This window comes from Colobus angolensis, unplaced genomic scaffold (assembly GCF_000951035.1).
Source record: "Colobus angolensis palliatus isolate OR3802 unplaced genomic scaffold, Cang.pa_1.0 Scaffold75, whole genome shotgun sequence".
Taxonomy (NCBI): domain Eukaryota; kingdom Metazoa; phylum Chordata; class Mammalia; order Primates; family Cercopithecidae; genus Colobus; species Colobus angolensis.
The window spans coordinates 3,218,534-3,246,318 of NW_012121265.1; the positions used below are offsets into that span (position 1 = coordinate 3,218,534).

A 27,785-nucleotide genomic window follows, 5' to 3' on the forward strand; every position below is an offset into this window, starting at 1 on the left:
TATTTGGAAAACAAAAAAATACTAGCTGTTTTCATAGTAGGGCCGGAGAAAGTAAAGCTTGATACTATCTTGGCTGCCATGGCCATGCCAGGTACCCTGATTCTAAACAATCAAGGAAGCATGTAAGAATCTGGAGAGGGAATTGTGTGTTTACCAAAAGGGTTATAGGTTGGAGCTGAAAGAACGCCTATCGCACACACCCGCCACTCACAGGTGATTTCTCTGAGCAAACCCTTTTAGGCCAGAGAAAAGTCAGTTTTAAGCTAAACTCTCCGAATCTCCTTATAACCACTGATCCACCATCAAAAAGCTGAAAAGGAGAGTGTGTGAGACTTAGATGTTCACAGAGCAGCTGGTGCTCTCTGTTGCCAGAGTCCACCCGTCACCCTACCTACTTTGGGCGCATCTTCATCCAGGACCCTCCGAAAGCTTCTTTCTTCTCGGACGTTCCTGGGAGACGGCAGCCAGGCTGGGCGTGTTTCTCAAGGTTCGGTGGTCCTCTTCTTCCCAGCCCCTTCCTGGCCTGGCGTCTTGGAGGTGGGATGGGGAGGAGACCACCATTCCATCCCCTGGAGCACAGGCAGAGCCAGCTTCAGGGTTAGGGCTCAGGTCAGGTTCTTGGCAGAGCCTGTTTGAGGCCCTGAGCCCAGCAAGTGTTCCACGTGCTGGGCCCAGGTGCTGTGGGGGAAGGGGGCTGGAGAAAAGAGAGAAGTTTAGATCCTCCTTGGTTTTCTCCTTCTCGGTGAGACCTGACGGAGGCCTAGCAGAGCAGTGCCACTGAAAGAAGGCTGGGCCCCAGATGACCACATGGGGACCAAGCCCAGAGCTTGCCAGAGAACGTGCAGGCTTTCCCCAGAAGACTCAGCTATGCCAGAGCTGCCCTTGTCTCAGAGAGCTGACTTTTACTCTAAGTAAGAGCAATTTCTGTAACACATGTCCTGTGGCGTGGACCCTCATTATAGCTAGAATCTCAGCTGCTAGGCCTTGTGAGTTTTGCCTTTAATTCTCAGGAACATTCCAAGTGCTCAGCACGCCCTTCACAGAGAACATGCAGGAAAGGTCAGTGCAAATCTGGTGAAGAGGAAAAGAGGGGAAAATGTATTTTGAATGTCAAAATTCAGTAACAAATTTTAGAATCACCTCTTCGATGGAGAGAGGCTTTTTCAAGTTCTCAGTGCTTTTTCCTGTGTGACCATGAAAGGATTAAAAGAAAAAAAAACAAAAACAAAACTGCATTTGGCAGTGGGGGTTGGAAGAGCCAATGTTTTTATTTCAATAAAGTCCTGATTAACAGCACATTATAACATAAAATGTTGGCTTTCTAAAATGGGCTTGAACTTCTACACGATCTGTTTTTAACACTGGCATGCACACCTGCGTACATATATACTGATAGGAGCTCTGGTTCTAATTCTTAATTTCAAAAAATTTTGATAAAACTAAAATGTTAAATGTACACTCTAATGAAAACACTGCTGTAACACCAACCAGATGGCTTGTATTCCTTGGAAAATTCTTTAACGCATTTTGAATTAGAGCAATAACTTTGTTATTTAAAGAACTCCCTCTAATGGTCGATAAAGGCAGCACTTTGACCCAATGCCGTTTCCCTAATTTGCCTAATGGTAAGAAGCACTGAGGAGCTTATTAAGAGTACTGCTCTCCAGGGCCTACCCCAGTGTTTCTGAATCTAAATCTCTAGAGGTCAAAGTGGGAATCTGCCCGAACCCAAGCAATTCCTGTAATCAGGTAAATTTCAAACTCACTCTGAAAATGAAAAATGGGTTTTGAAACTTGACATTTAAAAAGAGCATAGGCAGGTAGAAATAGTTCCTTTGATCAGTCTTTTTTAAAGATTTTTTAAAAAAGATTTTAAAATCTTTTTAAAATACAAGACACCTTTCAAATCATAGTTTTATCTTCACTGAAAAAAGATGTATCATGTATAACCACAAAATGTAAGCACTGACCCTGTCTTGCCTAATTTGTATGTGAAAGGTGATAATTGATGCTCTTGTCTCAATGTCATCAGTCAGTAATTTTATGAAATACTCTCCTAAAACTGTATAGATTTAAGAAGAGTTTAAGTCTTTATTGACCAAATGTCAAATTCGTTTCGTAGAAATCCCTGTATCTTAGAAATACAGGAACTTAAGTTATTCAGGGAGTCTTTTTGAAAAACCTGATTGACCTTTACCTATGATGAAAAGATGGATGGAAATTAATAGGTGGATTCATAAAACAACTGGTAGAAAAAGAGTGGCCCGGTGTCTCCACAGTTGTTAATGCCAGCTATGTTGCATCAAGGTCCCAGTGTGGGAGCTTTTTGTGTGTTACCATCTAGCCTCGCAATGCCTCGAAAGGTGGGCACCATTGTCGCCCTTTACAGATGGAAGGCTGAGTTTCAAAGGTGAAACACACCCAACATCACACACCTGAAAACTGGGTCCAGTGCCTGTTTTCCAGCCTATGTGCCAGTGTGCACCCTAAATGACCTTATGCCATGAACTGCAGCCATACAGGCACCTCTATCTTACTGCAGCCAAAAGAAAATCAGATGTTGGGAAGTAAAGCAAGGATCAATTACCTTTTTAAACATGTCCTATTTGAAGTTTTCCTATTGAACATAACACTATAGGATATGGCATTTCTGTGTATCACTAAAATGCATTTTCATTTAAAGCAATTATGAGAATCCTAATCCTCTTAAAATTTATTAGCTGAATCTGTATGTGCAAATTCTTTTCCAACAGGAATTTTCTAGTTCAAATAGAATCCCCAGGTTAATTTTTAAAACTGCATTGTATTTAACCAATTTTTTTTTTCATATTTGGTAGAATAAAACATCCTAAAATCTAAGGAATTTTTCAAAGTCATTCTAAACTGAAACGTTTACAATTACATTAAGGTTAGTTTTCAAGAGAATCAGCCATTTAACTGAGAAATTCTGGGAGAGTATCTGCATATTTGTGTGGTTTTATTTAAAAAAAAATGAAAACATCCAAATTTAAAGTGTCTGGAATGTAGGGGGAAAAACGAAGACACAGACTCAAAGTGACTATCCTTGATCCTTGATGTCTTTTCAATCCACTTCACCTGAGGGCAAAGAATTTCTTGCCAGTAAAAAGCTTTGATAAGTTGAGAATTAATTGCATAATTAGCCACAGAGTTAGCAATATTTGGCCCAGAAAGGTATAGTGTAACTTTAAGTTAACATTGCATTGTGTCTCATAATCCTCTACAATTTGAATTTTCAAGTTTTAAGAACCCAGTGGGATTTGAGGTGAATAAAACTTGATAATTCTTCCACAGTAATACCATCTGCTTAGCCTCCCTAAAAATACAGCTGATATAGATTTTACATCTAAATCTGTATGTTTTTGTATTTTTATTATGTATGCTTTCTCTTGTGACAATTGTTAGAGAATTAAATACATTGGGCCATCACTTTTAAAAAATGATATCTTTGTAATCACTAGTTATATCAATTTATTTTTTAATGGGAGAAGTCAACATTTAAAGGGTCCAAAAGAAGCTAATAAAATTACTTGATTGTTTTTAGGAGACATTTACAAACTTAGCTCATTCCTTTACCGAGAGAGAAAATATCATAGGGAAGTAGAAACAACCAGTGGCCTCCCCCTCCAAAAACCCCCACAGATTATAGATAAAATTACTAAAATTACTCTAAGAATTTGTCTTATTTTTAATGCATGGAAAGTAGCAAAATTATCATGCCAACATGAGGAATATATACTATAATTCATAAATGCCTAATTATCAAAATAATGACATAGTCGTGGTAAGATGCAACCTAGCAATCTTATATAAGATGCAACTACATATTGAATAATCATTCCTGTTATATATTACATTCAATCCTCATCAAATTAAGCTATGTATAGATGGCATTATGAAATAAACATTTAATATCACAATAGGGTCGTAGTCTGCTACTGTACAACCATGGCATGCAAGTAACTATACATTAGCTGTAAACAGTAAGGTGTCGTAACCTTCCAGAAATCCAAAGAAGTGAAAAGTACATATATAGTACTAAACATCAATTGTATTTAAATGACCTTCATATTTAACAAAGCTATATCATATACAGCAGCTTTGGAGATTTCTGTCACTGTTATACATATCTTGTCGTCACCCTGAAGTTAGGAAACTGCATTTCCAAACTATATCTGTTAATGCTACTGAGCTTTAGTGAACTGTGGTCAGTGTTAGGATGTAAATGATTCTATGTTCTAATGTGAAGTCTGTTTTATATTTCCTTTCTGCCATAATTCAGAATTTTGAGTCATTAAGAGTATGCTGACTGTGGGCAACCATGATCATATTTTCTAAACCACAGACTTTTTCTCATTGCAGGGATGTGCTCACTTTAGGAAGAAGACTCTGTTGATGCTTGCCAGCCAGTGCTCTTCTCTACTTGTATTGTAAGTGGAACAGTTGGCAGGAAGGAACTCAGGTCATCTTGAGAGACGTTGCCTCTAAAATACATTTTGTAACATTTGTAAAAGGTAGTTAAAATCTAGCAGCTAGGAGAGGAAGGGCAAAGAAAGATTCATTCTTATAAAAATGCAGATGGATCATTTAGGTCTGATCCAATGATTCTTAGGCAACTAAAAATTATCATACTGGAGCAGAAGCTTGTATGCTGTAAAATAACCATTTCGGCTCTCTTCAGGTCGTGGCATTGGAGGCTGTTTTTGGAAGGAGGGGAACAACTGATTGCTGGACAGGCTTTTCCATGCTCTATCGGCTCTGATAATGAGTTAGGCAGTTGGCATGGATGACAGGAATGTCCTCTACACTGAGCATTCTAATAAACCTCCTGTGAAGTTGCACAGAATGAGTTGAACTCATTCTGATCTGCATTCCAGTTAGATGGAAAGTGGTCACATTCTCAGACTGAGTTTGGACATGATATGGTCATGTGAAATATTTAAATACATTACCTACAGCGTACTACATCAAAATCTTGCCTTCACATTTACAATGAGATAAAAGAGCATTTAAAGCCATTGCAGTGTGTTCATTTCCTATTCATATACAGGTGATTCAAGTTTGCTTATGAGGCAAAAACTGTACAATTCTCATCATTCAGGCATTAAAAAATGTCTTTAAAGTCTTGGGATATAAACAGTTGATTTATATGAATTACATATTTTTCATCTTCATTAAGAAACAATATACATCTTTTTCCAGAGTAGTTTAATGTTAGCTATAATAAGCCTAAGATAGTGGTAAAAACGGACTTTATCACCTGTGACCATCAATACTTTTATAAAACTTATGAACAGTCTTTGGCCACCTGGTCACTGCCCATTTGGAAGGAAACTGTACTCAGGCTCGGGATGATACAGAGATTTGCCTCCATAAAATCCGAGGCCATAGAACAGCGTTAACAGAAGCCCAGAGTAAAACAGTACAGAATATACAGGAGCGGTTTCCATTTCTCAGACACAAGTTCCTTGACGTGTTGAAAGGTGTTTTCGATTCCGGACTCCAGAAGTCTTATCTTTACTATCTGAAGCTTTCTGTTGTGAAATATCTATTAGGGCACTGGCAATTGCAAGGCCTGGAAGAAAAGAGAAAAACATTTAAATGCTTGCTTAGACATTTCTGGGGTGGCAACAGTGGTGGTGAAGGGCCCTGTTTGTTAGTGCTTTTCATTTAGTCATCACATGTTTGGCTGTTACTGGAAGTTTTCAAGTAGTTTGCCCTTTACCTAAAATGTTTCTTGACTTGGGCATGTGAACTTCACAAAGGAAGAAGAACAAAGGTCTAAGAAAGTTAACTGACTCTGACTTGGAACAATCAAATCAGTGTTTGACAAATTATCACATCTAGTTGTGCATATGACCCTAAGCCTTCCTCTCTATGTCTGAACACAAGTTTGCTGTGGAGGTACTAGAAATTTTCAATGTTACTATTTTTTTTTTTTTGGAACAAAACTAGTCATGTTAAGATTTTTAAAAACATTTCAAGCAATTTTAGGTTTACAGAAAAATTGAACCAATGTTGAGATAAAATTACCAACTAAAGTCTGTCACTTAAATTACGGTTTACTCTTTCTGTTGCATAGTTCCGTTGGTTTTGACAACTGCATAAAGCAGGGTATCCACCATTAAAGTATCATACAAAATAGTTTCACTGCCCTAAAATACCCCTGGCACTTCACCAATTTATCCTTCTCTTTGCCAAGTCTCTGGCAACCACTGATCTTTCTTTAATGTCTCTGTAGTTTAGCCTTTTCCAGAATGTTGTATGGTTGGAACCACACAGTACATAGCCTTTCAGATGGTCTCCTTTCACTTACAAATATGTATTTAACATAGCTCCGTCTCTCTTTTTTTGGTTCGATAACTCGTTTCCTTTTATTGCTGAATTATATTCCATTGTGTGGATGTGCCATAGTTTGTTTATGCACTCCCTACTGAAGGACATCTTGATTGTCCTTGCTTCCAATTTTTGGTAATTGTGAATAAAGCTGTTAAAAACATCTGTGTGCAGGTTTTTACGTGAACACAACATTTCAATTCATAAGTACCTAGGAGCCTGATTGCTGGATAATATGATAAGCTTATGTTTTCGTTCAGTAAAAAAAAATCGCCAAACTGTATTTCACAGTGGCTGTGCCATTGTGTATTTCCACCAGCAATGAATGAGTTTTTATTACTTCACAACCTCACCAGCATTTGTTGTTGTCAGTGTTTTCGGGGTTAGCCATTCTAATAGGTGTGTGGCAGTATCTTATGGTTGTTTAAATTTGCAGTTCTCTAATGACATATGATGCTGAGCAACTCTTGATATATTTCTTTGCCAAATGTATATCTTCTTTATGAGGTGCCTGTTCCGATCTTTTGCCTGTTTTTAATTGGGTTGTTTGTTTTCTTTCTGTTGAGTTTTAAGAGTTCTTGGAAGATTTTGGATAACAGTTCTTTACCAGATATGTGTTTTGTAAATATTTTCTCCCAGTCTATGGCTTGTCTTTTCATTCTCACTGTTTTAAAAAGTATAAAAGCACTCCATGGATAGAGATATGCTATGTACAAATGGACATGGAAGAAAGATCACTTGACATTTAGCTGACAAGTGTCTTAAGTATTAGAAACGGACCTTGAATATTATTAACAGAATGTGACCACAAATGCAGAGCTGTAGCTATCATAGGTAATTTTAAAAGTATATTGTTTAATTATGTTGATCTGCTTTGTTATATTGTTTGTTCAGTGACGGTCAGGAACACTTGGTAAGATGCTCAGGGATAGTAAATTTATATTTAAATTTATAGAAGCAATGGCTCAACCAGATAATTTGGCTTATCATAGCTACATATGAATCATTTTCATATATGTTGAGTCCCATGTAATTCTTGAGAAAAACCAAATGTATTACATCACCATACTAAACCATGAGGCCAGACTGTTTGGCCTTGCTTAAGAAAAGGCCACAAAAGGACTTTTGGCTTATTTTCCTTTCTCCAAGGTCTTGAAGACCTGATTTTGACTTGAGCTGACCTCTTCTCCACATGCTACTCTTAGAGGAAGATCATTTTCAGATCTTATCCTACATAGAATATCATTGAATTATTTTATTCCTGTGGGTCGGTTAATTCTAGGTAAGATTCATGTATTTCCTGGCAGGAACAGAATTCAGAGATTGATGGACAGAAAGAAATGCCAGTAAAGGGACGTGGGGACGGTAAGAGGAAAGCAAACTAGCCTAATGCAGTGTTGTGGGAGTCAAGGGAGGGCCAAGCCCAAGGAGTCTGTAAAAAGTGGCAAACGGGCCAGCAGGGTAAGGCCTGTGGCAAAGGCCATTAGACTTCCTCAGAGAAGATTCTGGTGATCTTTGAGTCATTTCTGTATCTAACTGAGGATGGAAGCCTGAAAGTTAAGCAAGGAATGGAGTGATGGGAAGTGCGGCCAGCAGGCGTAAGTTCCATGTTTAAGATGTTTAGCAATGGGAAGAGATAAGTAAGCTTATCTACCTAATGGAAGTAGCAGGGTCAGATGGCATATATGTGGATGCATGGGATTATGTAAGTGTATTATTTAAAGGAAAAGGGAGCCTTGGGTACATTTGAAAACAGAAGAGAAGAGATTTGTGGAGAAGGAGAAATTTATGGTGTTAGCAAGGAAAGAAATTACAAAATTACAATAAGCATTGGCTAACCTGATAAATTTACAGATTTACCTTGTAAGGGTTGCTGTTAAGTAATTTGCTCTTTCAGGATATTAAATGTCATCCTGAATTTTTTAGAGTTATTACAAGTTCAAAGTTTAAATAAAAACTGTTTTCTTGACCTTTGAAGAGCACATGGGAACTTCTGAAGAGTCCAACATAGATGTTTTAAACACTTATTCTGTGGTAGTTAATAATTATTTCATTATTTGTTTAATTAACAGAGCCGAAGGACCTTGTTATTATTTTTAAAATCACAGACTGTGGTGGTGCTAACTAAAAGTTCAAGCTGATCATAAGTTTCCACTGATCTTCTGGCATACTTCTGTCATTATTTACAGCTTCCTGCTATTTTATTCCTGGCACCAACTAATCCAGAGACAGCCAAGCATGACAAATAATATATGTCTCCTTTAATGTGGACAGAGACTACTTACACTAATTTCAATGATCACAACATCCAAATATGAAATCATGTTATTCATCAAACTACTGCATGATGTAGTCCAAATAAGCTCTGAAAAAATAATACCTTCCGTTTACATGTGAATGCAAATGTTTTTGTTAAAGAAGATATATCATCAGGAGAGGAGTAAACAGTTTGAGTTGCCAAAACAGGAAATTCTATGCTAATTCACAACTGCCACTGTATCACTGTATTTCATGAAGTCCAGAACCGAATTGAAGCAATGTCTCTCACAACATGTCCTGGGTTTACTAACGATTCTGAAACCTGGAAACACATTCAGTTGAAAATCATAAATCATATTTCAGTTCTTATTTTACAAATAAAATTGCAAATCATACTTATTTTTAATTTGACAGCTTTTTGTCATTTCTTATGAAAATGTAACAGTCAACTGCATTTTCAGATCTGCGTAAATGGCAATGTGTATGTAGAAAGACTTGCACTTCTCTAGGCAGAGATATTTAAGTGTTCACCATGGTGCACTCACAGAGAACACTCAGGGCCACTTGCCCAAAGTCTTGTCTGCCCATTTGATGGGCCAAACGACGTTTCATTTGGCTTAGGTCCTTTACTGGACCCCACCGCTTGTGGCCCATCATGAGTTACTCTTCTTTATGAATCTTGTAATTTAATTATGAACAGGATAATAATCATAATAACTGCATTTATATGTGTGTGTGCCTTAAATATCAAGTTATTACCACTTTCGCATTTCTTCATGTTAAATATAAGGTGAACCTTAAAAATAAGCAGACGTTGCTATGTTCTCGTTCAACCTACAAGAGAACCTAGATACAAGAATGAAAAAAAGGAGACAAAGCCCCTATCTTATTGAATTCGATAGTGTGTATGGAAGACTCACTAAAAGAGAGAGAGAGAGAGAGAGAGAAAGTAATCTCTGTTATTGCCTTTCAGCACACTTTGTTATTGTAGGGAATCTAATTTTCTTAATTGATAAAAAGAAAAGCCAAGTCAATGGCTTTTTTACAAAGACAGTATTACCTCCCCCATCCCCTAAATGTAGCAGCTATATTCTGGTAAGATACTGAACATAAAGATAATGCCCAGACCATGTATAAATAGAATTCCGACCCACAACTTGTGGCAATCTGCTCAGGAAACCAAGCTATGATCTGCAATAATCAGCCCAGGAAGCCAGCTTGCTATGTCGACTTGTAAGAAGTCAGACTGCTATCTCTAGTAATAACCCATGAAGTTAAACTGTGATCCCTGTCATGAATGGCCCCAAATGGCCAGGACTTGATTAATAAATAACAGCTTCCCTAATTTGTGTCCTCACTTCCAGCCAGAGGAAGCCAAATATGTACCCCTAACCACATAGGATGCCCTACTTCTAGTTAGCCTGTCTACAGCTCCCACAAGCCAACCGCCTCTCATCAGGGCACACCTGAAGCTTCCCTTTTTTCACAATAAAGCTTTCCCACCCCTGCCTGTCTTTGAGTCTCCGCCAAAACACAAGTGAAAGTGGTTGACTCTCTTGCTATAGCAAGCTCAGAATACACAGCTTTTGCTTATTTTCATTTGCTTGGTCTTGGTTTATTTTCACACTGGCAGTAAAGACATAAGGGTCATTTGCGATCTTTTCTGGGTTTTAAAAAAGATATGTTATCAATAAAAGAAAAGCAACCTATCAATAGGTTCTTCGTGTTGCCATTTTCGGCACACACTTTCTCTTGACTTTCCTGAGAATTTTTCCCAGTAAGAGGTCTTCTGGGGATGATCCCGCACTCCTTGTGCCATAGGAGGAAGTGCTTCCTCCTAGTCAGATGCTGGGCAGTGGCCCATGCTGCATGCCACTAGAGTTCCATTAAAATCAGGTCACTCCAGAAGATCATTTTTCAAAACGTCACACAAATCATCTGATGAAATTCACTTACTGTGTTCTCTAGGCCTAGCACAGTTCCGTGTTATCAAAGCAATACAATTAACTGGGGGAACAATTCATTATTTTAGACTGGTGGTCCAAAGGAATTTCATTTACCATGTAAAGATGATGCACAGATGCTGCAGGCTAGCAGGATTTACATAAAAATATATCAGTAGATTAAAAAAATGCTGGGGTTTCAATAGTTATTATAAGCTTTACCTTTTTGTACTTTTAGTGCTTAAACACCAGACACTATAACATTTAGATGATTAAAATAGGAAGTATAAGCCGCATAGGAAGGAACATACCATCCCTCTGTTTCCTATTCCATTATCCATGGTCTCTTGCTGTTTCAAACTGGTCCTTGCTAACAGAGAATAGCCCCAGTGGCTGCTCTTGTTCACCCAGGGCAGGATAAGCCCTAAAGGAAGCAGGCTCCTTCAGGACCATAGTAATTTCCCTCAGAAAATGGGCACAACTCAGTGGTCCCTGGGTTGGATGCCAAGAGTTACCACAGCTATTTTTAAAGCTTATTTTTAATTGACAAATAATTGTGGATATTTATGTGATACAATGTGGTGTTTTGACCTATGTATACATTGTGGAAAGATTCAATCAAGCTAATCAACATATCCATCACCTCTCCAATTTACCATCTTTTTTTGTGGTGAGAATGTTAAAAATCTATTCTTTTAGTAGTTTTGAAATACATAATACATTGTTATTAACTGTGGTCACCATGTAGTGCAACAGATCATTAAAACTTACTCCTCCAGTCTAACTGGAGTTTGTACCCTTAGATCAACACCTTCCCTTTCACCATCCCTCCCCCTTCCCCTAGCCTCTGGTAATTAGCTTCCTACTCTGAATTTCTGAGATCACTTTGTTAGATTCTACATATAAGTGAAGTCATACAGTATTTGTCTTTCCGTACCTGGCTTATTTCACTTAACGTAATATGCTCCAGTTCCATTCATGGGTTGCAAATGACGGAATTTCCTTCTTTTTAAGGTTGTATAATATTCCATTGTTTATAAAGACCACATTCCCTTTATTTATTTTTTCCCTTTATCCATTGATGGACATATAGCTGCTTCTATATCTTGACTATTGTGAATAATGCTGAAATGAATGTGGGAGTACCCCACAGCTATGTTGTAAATAAGTAGAACATACACCAAAATCAGACCTTCACTTGCAACCTTAGGAAAAAACAATATATGACTCCTGAAATTTAAGAATTTTATTTATCTTTAAACATGTGAAAACATGACCTGAAGAGACAGCAATGTAAATAACAGCTAAATAATTAAATGGTAAACATGTCTTTTTAAACCACTAAATTTGCAATGAAAACCAGGAATTTAGTTATTGTTAGCAAAACTCTAGTTTTCCCTAATGGAAGTGAAATGGTAATAGTAGACTTCAGCAGTAACAATCTAATCATAAAATTACTGATGTGTGTTTTTTACAATTATGCAGAACAATTAATAAGTACAGTAATAAAATACTGCACATCAAATGAAATTGCCTTGGAAAGAACATTCCCACTTTATATACAAACATAGCACCTCCATTTTACATTTGAACAAAAGCCTCAGAAAAGTCATTCATTTTGAAATGCTCTCCTCCGAAGTCTGTGTAAAAGCAGGCACCACTATATATTTTAATTTTCCAGGAAAACAGCTTCATTAGGCGTGAAAGGTTAATTGTAGGTTTAAGTGGAGTTCAGGGAATGGTGCCGGGTTTGTAGTGAATTGTACAGTCTGCTTCAGGACGACTGAATGAGTGCTATAAACTGTTTGCCCTGCCGAAATGTTTTACTACCTCATTTACTATCTGTCTTCTTTTACTGCTTGTATTTGTAGTTCTTCTAAACCTTTAATGGCTACAGTTTTATTTCACTGTAATCAGATTTAAATGGAAATACCATGCTGGGATGTTTAAATGTTTTTCCTCTGATCGTATATAGCTACATACTACTGATCAGAGTCTTGGCTATCCTTCACATGATTAAGAAAGTGACTTTGGGAAACTTTGATGTTACATAGACTCTAACTATTGTGCAGACTTAATTTAACATTCAGTGTGGCCACCCTCGCCAATATGCAACTAAGGCTGGATGCATAATTAGAAAATATGCATTTCCATTTTCATTTATCTGTTGGAAGGCCAGCACAAGTGAAGTCATTATTAGGCAAAACTCCAAAGGTTACATTGTTGAACAAAAATGGAAAAACTTCAAGTGCCGAAGACACTGGAATGACAAATGCACTAGTCATACTTGTCTGATCATTTGAAGAGATATTTCCCCTCACCTACTAAAAACCAGTGACAACTACAGATGCCAATGTTTAAATACAAATGATCATTGTATTCTGATTATAAAATTTTGCTTGGCCTTTAACATATCATAATATTTTACAATTTCATTTAAAGACACACTGTTCAAGTTATAGAAAATGTTATCCTACTCTAGCACCACAGACACTTTATCCAACACTTTCTATAACATTGCTGAGCACTCCCTCACTTTGATACGAATTGTTCTCTCATTGGGTAGAATGTGCTGAGTAAATCATGACCATGACTGTCTCAAATCATTGTTTTTAATGCAAATTCTCACTGTTCTTGGCAAGTGATCTTATCAGTTCTATTTTCTAATTATATACTCAAAAACTTTACTTGGTTTATTTAAAATATTTTGTTGCCATTGATTTTGGAGACACAAACACTTACCAGAATCAGACTTGTAGCTACCTTTCCAGATGATTAAGTAAATTTGGAACTCAAATGGAAATTCCTTCTTTCTAAGTCAAGTGCAGAAATATTTTCTAGTATTTTCTTCTTTCAATTAAAAAAAAACCCAACAATTCTGATACTTGACAATCCTTATTGTAAACCCTAGTCATTCTTAATTTAAATGCTTACTGCTCATTGAAGAAATGGAATGATGGTGGTATTGTAATAATGGCTATATTTTATTTTTCATTTGGTAGAGACATTGTATTTCAGTGTTTCTAGTGGAAAAATGTCGTTGGCTGCCTTAAGTGAGGTTATGTCTGTGAAAGTGTTTTATAAACTATAATGTATTATATAAAATTAGTTAATAATTTCAATAATAATCTGTTACTACCAATAAGAAATCACAAACTATAAATGCTCAGAAAACTCCAAAGACTTGAGGATTAAAAAATCATTTGAGAAGCAATGATTTCCTGAGCACCTACTATATGCCAGGCACTGCTTTAGTCCCCAAGGATTTAGCAGTGAACAAAACCGATGATATATGAAAGATTCTATACCTCTTGGAGTTTACATTATAGTGGATCTAGCACATGAATTCTTTTGACCAAGTCATTGTGAGGATTAAATGTAAAAGGGCTTAAAAATGCCTGGTATATAAGAGTTCAAAAATGGCAATCTTCATCATCATCATCATTGTCATTCTCATTAACATCAAGTGAGAAGCTTGAAGTCAAATAGGAAATAGTAGACAAAACTCTAGGCACTCAAAGATTTTGCCTGTATCTGTAAAAGCATTCATTCATGCAAAAATCAGTATGTCTACCATGGGTTGAAATGCCGTGTAAGGAAAAAATTATTAGAAAGATAGACTCAAAGACAGACAATGCCAATTTACAGCAATATCATCAATGAGGTGATTCTGTATACAGCCCTCAAAGCAGAATTTATGTGATGCCTGTGATGATGAAAATGAGAATTTGCTCATGCGGAAATACATGACTTACGTGTGTTGTCCACTCATTAGGAAATGCAAAAATAACCGAAAGTGATAATGGCAAAATAGAGGAATGACAACATTCAACAGAGAAAGCATTTGTCTATACTAATATTGCCCATGTCATTGGAAATACTACTAATAATGGACTTTTATCATTTTTCAGAGTTACAAAACGCTTTTACATTCATTATCTAGGTTGTTTCTCAAAACTATTCTGTTGAAGTGGGTCAGGAAGCTATTTTTGTCTTGATGTCACAGATGGCCAAAATGAGGCAGGGAGTGGCTAAATGACTACTTCATGCCCACACAGCTGGTGACAGTGGTGGCACCTGAACCCACGACTCCAGATCCCTTGACCTGCACTCTGCTCATCTGCAGCTAGAAGAAGGAAGTCGCTACTTTGGTGCAAATGTCTCCCACATGATTGTGAACTAGAAGAAAAAGAAAAACAAAACTTAGTAGAGATGTGAAATCAGCTATGGTCAAAAACATTGAGTAACTGCTGATAGTAATAAAAACAGTAATGATAATAATACAAAAAACCATGATTGATTCTGTTAACATCAACTGAATGCTTGCAATAAGCCAGGCAATACCCTCGCACTATATATGCATTATTTTATCAGGATATGCAGTTAGGAGTGGGTGACAATACAGGTTAAATTGAGAAACACGTATTGAGGGCATATTGCAGGCAGTGTTGTTGTAGCAGGCTGTTCTCAAAGAACATCAAACTAGGGCAAAGATGCAAGAGCTCCTAGATTTGCTGACAATGGTGCAGAGACCAACTCTGTGAAGTAGGCAGAAGCCACGAGGAAAAGAAAGATAGAGGTGTGATCTCTAAGGGGAATGTAAAGGTTGACGATTCCCAAGAGACATGATCTCTGAACTGAGATTTGAATGATGAAGAGGAAGAAGTACACTGGCAGGAGGGGTGTAGTGTGTTCTGGATACTGGAAACTACAAAATCAGCAGCATGGAGAGAAGGAATATTTGAGAAACTTCGGGACATACATTGTAAATGGAATGATAGGAGAATGGTAAGAGAGAAGACAGGAGGTCAGCAGCAAAGGGTCCATAAAGCGGCCTTAGATGTTACACTAGGACTTTGATTTTTAATGTGCAAGGCAAAAAGAGCCATGGAAGGATTTTAAGGAGTAGAGAGGCATAATCAGATTTTTATTTCAAAGAGATAGTGTAGCATGGAGGACAGACTGGAGTAGGGGGTGAGGCTACTATTATTGAAACCAGATAAGAATATGGCAATAAGGAGAGATAAAGGGGATGGACAGGATAGATATTTAGGAGAGAGTACTATGGGAGATAAAACAGGGCACTCTTGAGTACCTGGGTGCATACAATTGGTATCCACAAGCATATGATGGAACAGGAATGGGCAGGGTGTATGGGAAAGCAGTGGATCATTTGTTTGGCTTCAGACATACTGAATTTGGTAACCTGCAGGTCATTATAGTGGACCTGTCTATTTGGATATGCAGGTGTGAAGCTTAGGAATAAAATCTATGCCAGAGACGCAGAATTGGGAGTAATTACCATAGATGGAATATGAAGATTTTATAATTATATAGGCGGGGAATGCTAGCTGTTGCAATAGTTAAAGCCTGAAATCTGAAGGGTTTAACAAAATCGAAGTTTGTTTCTCATGACGTAAAGTGTTCCTGAATGGTGGCAGACTGTCTGGAAGGGGATAGAGGGGAACACAGCTTAGCTCTGGTCTATGGCATTATTTAGGGTCTCAGACCGATGACACTTCTGTCATCTTCAATCCAGGGCATCCACCAATGCCTTGAGCATTGGCATCTACATGGTAGGCAGAAGATGAGCAGGTGGAAAAGGTACCCCCACTCTAAAACACTTTGTTCCCATGCCATTAGCAAGAACTGCTGCCGGGCAACACCTCTCCACCACTCAGCTGGGGCGGGGGTGTGTGTGCAGATCTTGGGTGGAAAACTAGCACTCCGCCATTAGAGTGGATGAGGCTTCCCTGGTAGAAAGAGTAGAGTAAGAAAGGGAGAAGACCCAGAGGAGGGCTGATGGTGGAGAACACAGGAAAATGAAGAGAGGTAGGAGAAACCAGGAATGAGATTGTCCACAAGCTCTGTAACACTGGTCAGTAGCTAGTTATAACCTGTGGATCCTGTTTCTGTTTGTAGCAAATAGTCCCAAAATTCCATGGCAACTGTAAGCCAGCTTAGTTTGTGGCTTCCAAGCTGTTCTTGACTTGAAATTCAGCCTGTCTCTTGAGAAATTTCTCTTGGAAAGCAGTTAGAGTAGGTGGCTGCTAAGGTCACTCTGGTTCTACGAATTCATGACTGCAGCTGCCTTTCTTCATCAGGCCATGGGCAAGGACCTGGACATCCCTGCTGGCTTCCCCTCCATGTGTGCTTGCAGGCGGCAGCAGAGTGGGCTGCCACAGCATTGCTGTAAAGTCAGGGGACTGGATGGGCTCAAGGACTCTCTGGCTAGAAATGTGCATTTGGTCTTGTTAGTTAATGACTTGAGAAGGACTGAACATAGTTCTATAAGAATGAGAACTGCACTGGTAGTATCAGCTACGGTTTGTATTTATGGTTAGGGGCCGTTTCTATGATGCCAAAAACACTAGCGAAGAAGCTGACTCTAAGTTTCACATTACAAGAGTAAAGAGACTGGGCAATGTCAAACACCTGGCTGAGACTTGATCTTGTGTCTAGCCATCTCTGAACAGCCTGGTTGTTTGTTTGTTTTAAAATTTCCGTTTCTAATTGGAAGTCCCACCATAAACGTAACTCAGTTCCTGAAGGAATTGCTTGCCAAACAGAAGAATCAGTTCACCTTCCATATGAGTTCTGATCTCTCTCAAGGGATCTGTGCAAAGTTAGAACCAACAGGAATGCATTTTTATTTGTTTTTTTTTAAAGCTCAGATACCTATTTATAAGAAATTATATTACAATTTTAAGTCAAGGCTAAAGTGTTGGGTAGTGATGCACATAATAATTTTCCATAGTATTTATGTGAGCGTATAGGAAAGTATAGGAGACAGCTACCAGGCTTATAATATTACATAGCACAGATATACCACAACGAATATTAAAAGACAAGTTATCAACTAGAAAAAATGAATGTTAGTATTTTTCAAAGTGATATTTCTGCTCTCTTAAGTTCCTAGCAGTCAATATTTTTAAAAGTTTGACGTCAAAATAAATAGAAAATATACAATGATCTCTGCAAAGTCAAAATATTGTTTTAACAAACTCCATTGGTAGAACAAATTTATGACTTCCATATAAAACTATATCATGGCAAAATGGGAGAAAAAAAACTAGAAAAAGTTATGCAAACACTCACTTGTAGCCATTCAGATGAAATGGAAGGGAAAATGCTGTAGAGAATCATGATTTTTTTCTATTAATATTATTATAAATTGCTTAGACCTTACTGAAAGTTATTATAGATAATGTAATGGCCAAAGGCATTTTAACGAAAACAGGTATGTCTGTAGCCAAATTGATCCTTGATAAATTTCCTTTGCTGAAGGAAAAAGCAGTAGACTTGGACAGTACACTTCTCAAAACAGACCTGAAACCTTTCCTCTGATGTTTGCTAAGTGATCTGGGACCCTGATAGTACACATGCTCTCCAGTAATTCAAAACAGGGACTTTTGGAAAGTCGTTTGATTAAATGACCTCCTTTAATCTAACAGAGGATTCTCTGAAGCAATTTTGAGAATCTGACTGAGTATATCCCATAAATGCTGGCCCTTTTGAGTGAAAAAAGTGTCATGGTGCCCCATTTTGCCTTTGGGAGCAATCAAAGTGGCCTCTGAGCTACTATAGATTGAGAAGTGTCAGAAAGAGTCAGCACTAGTGAGGACCTTTCAAACTCCACAGGCAGGTAAATCATAGAGAGAACAGACTTCAGAGTGATCTGGAACTTTCTGATGTTATATCCAGGGGGGTAAATACTGCCCTGCATCCACTCCATGGTATTTTCAGACACAAAGAGAATTCTCATAGATTGGTTCCACAATCCCTGCCGGCATGTTTCCTCGGTCATTTGACATGTGTATCTGCAGAAAGGGGCCCTTGTTAACCATAGGTTCCTCATAGGATGGCAATGTGATGGGTTAAGGGATGGATGGAGATAGAAACTATTAGCACATGTCATTACAGAATGTCATTTGTGGGGAGAGATGGAAAACTTTATTCTCTTTATTAGGCATATTCACTCTGGATGCCGTGTACCTACTTTCAGTAAGTGCCTTAGCTGGCATGAAGATGAAAACACCTCGCTTTCAGGTCAATAAAGGGAATCTCTTATGATCAATGGCTGATTAATGCAAGATCTTCTGAGCAGCAGGCTCTGGGCTGTGTTCTGTAAAGAGTTTTCAAATTAATCTTCCTCTGAGGTCTGGGCAAGGGGCCAGTTCACCATCCAGCTGTCTCTGACTTTCAGCCCAATGGTACATGAGTTCCCATAATTAGAGTAATCATTTTATTTTTAAATAGTTAAATGAAACTTATATTATCATTATACTTTAGAGGCATTAAATCTAAGAAAGTGCAGTGCAGTAAGTAAGGTACTGTTAGGTTTCAAAAAGTATAATTTAATCAGATTTAGTTTCATATTCTCTTAAACCCAACTTTCACTTACTAAAATTGGAGAAATGCAGATTACAATTTTTATTTGCAAAGATATTTCTCATTTGCCGTAAAGCGATGTAAAAGCAAATCTTGAGAGAACAAATATATGGCTTATAATTAACCTGGATGTTCACCCCTCCCCCTCCCTTAGTAAAAGGCTGCAAGACTATGTTGTTAAAGCATTTGACAAATTGGGATCCTAATTATAAGAACAAAAGCAAATCCTCTATGAATAACTGCATATTTAAATTAATTCTATTTTGTCCCCCTTTCACTTTCAGGAGTTGGAAAGAGCAGACCGGTTGTTTTTCTTTCTTTGTTCAAGTGCTAACTGAGAAGAGGATGGGGAAGTAAAAACACTGACCCTGAGCCAGTGAGCCACAGTGCCAAAGGGCTACCCATTACTTCTAGAGAGTTAGAATCATCTGCAAAGATGAAAAGTCAGCGTACAAAAACACACTGACTCATAATGCTCGTGCCCAGACATTTACCATCCACCAGTATGACTCTTAGTTGTATATTGAATGCACTCTTTGTAGCAGATTTTAAAAAATGCTGTCTTTAAAAATGTTAAGTGAGATGCCTGAGATAAAATGTGGTTATATCTTTGTGCAGAATCACTTATGTGACCAAAATTGACCCAGGTGAATATTTTAGCTAAGCCAATTATACCCCAAATTTGATTTTCATTCAAATAAAACCAATAGTTGAATTGTAGGTGGCTGAATCGCCTGACTGTTGGACTGAACTGTTCAGATCAGTATCAGTTAAGATGCTCTTCGTGGGATGTATGACTAGTTCTGAAGCTTATGTATGGCTAGTTCTGAAAGTTTATGGGATGTATGACACGTTCTGAGGCTTATGATCCGACCTGAAGAGGTTTATACTTCAACTCTGAGCATCGTCTCTATTCAGATGTACAATCAAAAATGACCGAAGCAACTTCTGGGGAAGGAGAAAACCAAATAAATCTCTAGAATGACTGTGGTTGAAAACACGTCGTTTAGTAATTTTAACTAATTTGGGAAAAGTACGGCTTAGAAGAAATAAACAAGGCATACAATGTCACATTAAAATAATGTTAAAATACAGATACTGGCATTAAAGTGTGAACTGGGTGTAGCTTATCAACCATAGCTACAGCCCTAGAGTTCAAGTTCAGAGGAAATATTTCCTAAACTTCCTAGAATGTCAATATTTTAATATGTAAGCATCTATACCACATTCTTTGGAAAGATTTTAGGAACTGCACCATCAAATTTCAAATGGTGCTTCTTTCACAGGTTGCTTAACCTTCCTCAAACATTGAGATTGGATTAGTATTTGAAAAGTAAGGTGAACATAGAAAAAATATATTTTTATATAGGAAAGTAATCTGTTCAACTTCCATCTTTAACATATTGGCATATGTTTTGTTCTAGTATTAGTCAAAATTAGCTTTGAGAGTTCATATGAATTATCCCATAATGTAGCCTAATCACTGCTGACATTTTGAAGGAAGATGTTAAGGCAGCCAAGACAAAAACTAAAAAGTGGACACAAAAATATTACACATATTCATCACAAAAATTATAATGGTCCTCCATGAAGTTATTTTTTCTTAAAGTAAAATCCAAAAGTGACCATGTCTGGAGGATGGATAAACTCATTGGACCCTCTGACCTACTCAAGCCTTGGGTTCCTTCATACCTGGCATGTCTCTGGTTTGTAAGTAGATAAGGCGAAAACATTTTGGATATGTTTCAGTTTAAATTGTATTGTTTTGTCCATTTTTATGACTTTTAATATGACATAAAGATAGAATGAGTCAAAGGATTTATGCTTTAGTTTTCTCTTTTTCAACTACAAAGATTAGACCCAGAATTAAGTGAACATTAACTCCAATCACGCATTACCTTCAGAATTTGGTGAACCTTGCAAATTTTAATGTTAAAAATGAGAAGTGTTTATTATTACACAAATTCCTAAATACCAGTAAGAAATAAGTGTAATCAAACATAGCATCTATAAATTTTTCCTTTTTAAAAACATAAATTAGCCCCTACAGTTTGTTTATTTCGTCAATATAAAAAGTTGAAATTTCCCCTTGTTGAAATGAGTAAAAATGCAATCATGATGCAAAAATCAAAAGAAAACACAGATTTCGATTCTCTCATATTTTCCAGGATCAGTATTCAAAATGGGATTTGTGAATAGTTACACTAAAGAAGAACATAAGGGTTCAGTGAGTTTGAAAATAACTTTGTTTTGGACACTCACATTGAAGTGAACTTAAACAATCTTAAAAGTATGAGAGAATCAAGTTTAAAGGACATGTTTCTAAAATCATTCTTAAAATCTTATTCCCAGTAATAAAGGTGCTTTTCATACCCACAAACACAAATACATACATGAAACACTGATTAAGTCCTATGAACCAAGAAGTTGAAAAATATTTTATCATATGTATACTGGTACTGTTTGTATTATCAATATGAACAGAAGCAAAATACGTCTCTATTTTTTAGAAAATCTGTTTTACTTCTGGTTTTGATCAGAATATTCAAACAGGAAAAAGATAAGAAAGTGATCACCAAAAACTGAACCTGGGACCCTTGGTTTGAGATAATTAACTAATCAATAGACAATTCTTCTCTCCAGGGAATGCACAGACACAGACATTTATTCAGTAGCTTTTCAGATTTTCATACAAGGTAATTAATACAAGCTTCACTATAGAAAATTACATTTTAATGACTTTCTGTTCAAATTACATGAATTTGATGTAAGGAAAAGCTTATGAAGTCTAAGATTTTCTTTCCACCCAAGTTATTAAAATTTGTGTTTGAATATAGTTCCTTTCATTAACATTAAATCAGTTAGCTTTAATTTATAAAAAAAGACTGCTAAGTTTTACCACAATAGTTTGCACAGCTTTAATTTGCATTCATGAAAAAACACAATAAATTAATTTGCTACTTGGAACGAATTTGACAAATGCATTAATCATGAAGAAACCAAATTCAGTTTTCTTTACTCTTTCTCACAAAGATAGATGTAAGATACGAGACTACTGATGTTAGCATTCTTTAAGCAAAATGAGATGTAATGATAATAATGAGGATATTCATGGAACTAGAGAATTGGAGAGCTGTAAGGAGCCTTAGAAATGTCCTGGTTTAACAAATGGGAAAAGAACAATTCAGTCTCCCAAACAGTCCATAGAGCCGAATTCTGAAGAGGGATTATTTTCATTTTCTCCATTGGAAACCACCACAAAAGTTAGACTTTTTCAAGTACTGACTAGTTTGGCTTTGAAATTACTTTGGTTCTTCCTGAACCATACTACTTCTTGTCCCTAAAGTTTTGAGAGTACAGTTTGAGCTCTGAGATTATGCTAAATCATAACATGAAAAACTTACAGCAAAATTTAGGTTTTTTAACAAATAGCATCAAAACAGCACTAAAACGATTCCCAACACCTACACTGTGCACTGATTCTCTTGACAAGTCAATAAAATATTGTCAAACACATTTACAAGTTTGTATCTCTGTGAAAGTTTTGGATAAAGAAGTATTTAACAACAACATGCTGTATTGCAAATATGTCTCTTATTTGCTAGTTGTCATTTCATGCTTATTTTTTAAGCTTCAAACTTTTGCTTTTATATATAGTTCAAGCTAAAGATCATCTTAATGTTTATACGGTGTTTGGAAAGGACTTCCCTACTCTTAGATCATAGCAAGATTCTCCCATGTTATCTTCTAATGTTTTTTTTAAATTTAATTTTTTGGTATTATTGAGAAAATTCAAAGGAAGCAACAGTACTCACAGTACTGTTACTGAAAAGAACAGTAATCACAGTATTCTTAGCAAATGTTCAAACATTATAAATCATTTTTGAATGAAATAGAATTCTACCAGTTTTCAAAGAGAATGCTTCCAGGTTTTGCCCATTCAATATGATACTGGCTGTAGATTTGTCATAAATAGCTCTTATGATTTTGAGATATGTTCCATCAATACCTGAGAGCTTTTAACATGAAGGGATGTTGAATTTTATCAAAGGCCTTTTCTGTATCTATTGAGATAATCATGTGGTTTTTGTCTTTAGTTCTGTTTATGTGATGGATTATATTTATTGATTTGTGTAGGTTGAACCAGCTTGTATCCCAGGGATGAAGGTGACTTGATCGTGGTGGATACATTTTTTGATGTGCTGCTGGATTTGGTTTGCCAGTATTTTATTGAGGATTTTTGCATCGATGTTCATCAGTGATATTGGCCTAAAGTTTTCTTTTTTTTGTTGTGTCTCTGCCTGACTTTAGTATCAGGATGATGCTGGTTTCATAAAATGAGTTAGGGGAGAGTCCCTCCTTTTCAGTTGTTTGGAATAGTTTCAGAAGGAATGGCACTGGCTCCTCTTTGTACCTCTGGTAGAATTAGGCTGTGAATCCTTCTGGTCCTAGGCTTTTTTTTTTTTTGGTTGGTAGGCTATTAATTACTGCCTCAGTTTCAGAACTTGTTATTGGTCTATTCAGGGATTCAACTTCTTCCTGGTTTAGTATTGGGAAGGTGTATGTGTTCAGGAATTTATCCATTTATTCTAGATTTTCTAGTTTATTTGCATAGAGGTGTTTATAGTATTCTCTGATGGTAGTTTGTATGTCTGTGAGGTCAGTGATGATATTCCCGTTATCATTTTTTTTTTTTTTTTTTTTTGAGACGGAGTCTCGCTCTGCCGCCCAGGCTGGAGTGCAGTGGCCGGATCTCAGCTCACTGCAAGCTCCGCCTCCTGGGTTTACACCATTCTCCTGCCACAGCCTCCCGAGTAGCTGGGACTACAGGCGCCTGCCACGTTGCCCGGCTAGTTTTTTGTATTTTTTAGTAGAGACGGGGTTTCACCGTGTTAGCCAGGGTGGTCTCGATCTCCTGACCTCGTGATCCGCCTGTCTCGGCCTCCCAAAGTGCTGGGATTACAGGCTTGAGCCACCGCGCCCGGCCCCCTTTATCATTTTTATTGTGTCTATTTGATTCTTCTCTCTTTTCTTATTTATTAGTTTAGTTATGGTCTATCTATTTTGTTAATTTTTTCAAAAAACCAGCTCCTGGATTCATTGATTTTTTTTGGAGGGTTTTTGCGTCTCTATCTCCTTCAATTCTGCTCTGATCTTAGTTATTTCTTGTCTTCTGCTAGCTTTGGATTAGTTTGCTCTTGCCTCTCTAGCTCTTTTAATTGTGATGTTAGGGTGTCGATTTGCTATCTTTACAGCTTTCTGATGTGGGCATTTAGTGCTATAAATTTCCCTGTTAACACTGCTTTAGCTGTGTCTCAGAGATTCTGGTATGATGTCTCTTTGTTCTCATTGGTTTCAAAGAACTTCTTGATTTCTGCCTTAATTTCATTATTTACCCAGCAGTCACTCAGGAGCAGGTTCTTCAGTTTCCACGTAGTTGTGCAGTTTTGAGTGAGTTTCTTAATCCTGAGTTCTAATTTGATTGCACTGTGGTTTGAGAGACTGTTATGATTTTAGTTCTTTTGTATTTGTTGAGGAGTGTTTTACTTCTGATTTTGTGGTCAATTTTAGAATAAGTGCTATGTGCCACCGAGAAGAATGTATATTCTGTTGATTTGGGGTGGAGAGTTCTGCAGATGTCTATTAGGTCCACTTGATCCAGAGCTGAATTCAGGTCCTGAATATCCTTGCTAATTTTCTGTCTCATTGTTCTGTCTAATATTGAAAGTGTGTTAAAATCTCCCATTATTATTGTGTGGGAGTCTAAGTCTCTTTACAGGTTTCTGAGAACTTGTTTTACGAATCTGGCTGCTCCTTTATTGGGTGCATATATACTTAGAATAGTTAGCTCTTCTTGTTGCATTGATCCCTTTACCATTATGTAATGCCCTTCTTTGTGTTTTTTGATCTTTGTTGGTTTAAAGTCTGTTTCATCAGAGACTAGGATTGCAACCTCTGCTTTTTTTTTTGCTTTCCATGTGTTTGGTAAATTTTCCTGCATCACTGTATTTTGAGCCTATGTGTGTCTTTGCACATGAGGTGGGTCTCCTGAATACAGCACACTGATGGTTCGTGACTCTTTATCCAATTTGCCAGTCTGTGTCTTTTAATTGGGGCATTTAGCCCATTTACATTTAAGGTTAGTATTGTTATGTGTGAACTTGATCCTGACATCATGATGCTATCTGGTTATTTTGCACACTAGTTGATTCAGTTTCTTCATAGTGTCATTGGTCTTTATACGATGCCCTCTCTCACCACTCCTATGCAACATAGTATTGGAAGTTCTGGCCAGGGCAATCAGGCAAGAGAAAGAAATAAAGGATATTCAAATAGGAAGAGAGGAAGTAAAATTGTCTCTTTTTGCAGAGAACATGATTTTACACTTAGAAAGCCCCATCATCTCAGCCCCAAAACATCTTAAACTGACAAGCAACTTCAGGAAAGTCTCAGGATACAAAATAAATGTGCAAAAAACATAAGCATTCCTTTACACCAACAAGAGACAAGCAGGTGGCCAAATCATGAATGTACTCTCATTCACAATTGCTACAAAGAGAATCAAATACCTAGGAATAGAGCTAACAAGGGATGTGAAGGATCTCTTCAAGGAGAACTACAAACCACTGCTCAAGGAAATAAAAGAAGACATAAGCAAATGTAAAAACATTCCATGTTCATGGATAGGAAGAATCAATATTGTGAAAATGGTCATACTGCCCAAAGTAATTTATAGAGTCAATGCTATTCCCATCAAATTAACATTGACATTTTCACATAATTAGAAAAAACTATTTTAATTTCATATGGAACCAAAAAAGAGCCTGCATTGCCAAGACAATCCTAAGCCAAAAGAACAAAGCTGGAAGCATCACCCTACCTGACTTCAAACTATACTACAAGGCTACAGTAACCAAAACAGCATGGTACTGGTACCAAAACAGACATATAGACCAATAGAACAGAACAGAGACCTCAGAAATAATGCCACACATCTACAACCACCTGATCTGCAATAAACCTGACAAAAACAAACAATGGGGAAAGGATCTCCTATTCAATAAATGGTGCTGGAAAAACTGGTTAGCCATATGCAGAAAACTGAAACAGGACCCCTTCCTTACACCTTATACAAAAATTAATTCAAGAATGATTAAAAACTTAAATGTAAAACCCCAATCCATACAGAAACCCTAGAAAACCTAGGCAATAACATTCAGGACATAGGCATGGGAAAAAACTTCGTGACAGAAATGTCAAAAGCAATTGTAACAAAAGCCACAATTGACAAATGGGATCTAATTAAACTAAAGAGCTTCTGCACAGCAAAATAAACTATCATCAGGGTGAACAGTCAACCTACAGAATGGGAGAAAAGTTTTGCAATCTACCCATATGGCAAAGATCTAATATCCAGATTTTACAAGGAACTTAAGCAAATTTACAAGAAAAAAAAACCCATAAAAGTGGCAAAGGGTATGAACAAACATTTCTCAAAAGAAGACATTTGCGCAGCCAACAAATATGTGAAAAAAGCTCAACATCACTGATCATTAAAGAAATGCAAATCAAAACCACAATGTACCATATCACGCCAGTCAGAATGGTGGTTATTAAAAAGTCAAGAGACAATAGATGCTGGTGAGGCTGTGGAGAAATAGGAATGCTTTTACACTGTTGGTGGGAATGTACAGTAGTTCAACCATTGTGGAAGACAGTATGGCGATTCCTCAAGAATCTAGAACCAGAAATACCATTTGACCCAGAAATCCCATTACTGGGAATATACCCAAAGTAATATATGTCATTCTACTATAAAGACACACATATGTTTATTGTGGCACGATTTACAACAGCAAAGTCATCGAACCAACCCAAATGCCTATTAATGATAGACTGAATAAAGAAAATGTGGTACATATACAACATGGGATACTACACAGCCATAAAAAGGAGTGAGATCATGTCCTTTGCAGGTACATGGATGAAGCTGGAAGCCATCATCCTCAGCAAACTAACACAGCAACAGAAAACCAAACACCACATGTTCCCACCCATAAGTGGGAGTTGAACAGTGAGAACACTTGGACACAAAATGGGGAACAACATACACCAGGACCTGTTGTGAGGGGTTGGGCGCGAAGGGAGGGAACTTAGAGATGGGTCAATAGGTGCAGCAAACCACCATGGCACAGGTATATCTACATAATAAACCTGTACATTCTACATATGTGTCCCAGAACTTAAAGTTAAAAAAAAAATAGAATTCTAATTTTTCATCTACTACATATATATACACATATATGTTTTATGTATATATGTGTACATACATATATTTTGTTACTGGGTTACATGAGGATGTTGATACAATAATTTAAATCAGGAGACCACTTCATTAGAGCCACTTCACTGTTATCAGAAACACTTCAATCCTTCAGCTAAGGCTTGGACAAGAAAATACTGTAAGGGACTACAGAATAATCTTTTAAAAATTAAAAATCCTTTTGAGACTCATACATTATGTTGATTCATGGAAATTATTTATATTCCCCCTTTACTGTGGGCTAAAGTAACACTGATATCTTAGGAATAGGAAGAGAATAATCCATCTGCTACCTCACCATGCATGGTATTTTTCTTGTGCTAAAAATTCGAAATTCTTTTGATCTCATTGGGTCTTTGTTTCTGTAGAAATAAATTTCTTTCTTCTCCTCTTAACCCATTGTTCTTTCCTCTATACATTGTTTTTATATGAATAACTTGCCTTACTTATTTTCTTATTAGATTTTAAAACTTAAAACATGTTCTTATACTACTACATGTGTCAGATGGGAAAAC

The 27,785-nt window shown here is 37.0% G+C and overlaps 1 protein-coding gene across 1 annotated transcript in view; it reads right to left on the bottom strand.

The window, feature by feature from the left end:
- Positions 1–1,235: 1,235 nt before the first annotated feature.
- The window catches only part of ATRNL1 (attractin-like 1), an 834,587-nt gene continuing 808,037 nt past the window's right edge, over positions 1,236–27,785 (bottom strand). Inside the window, exon 29 of the mRNA XM_011927827.1 lies at positions 1,236–5,593. Within this exon, the coding sequence (XP_011783217.1) occupies positions 5,472–5,593 (122 nt within the window). The 3' untranslated portion in view covers positions 1,236–5,471. The remainder of the gene's footprint in view (positions 5,594–27,785) is intronic.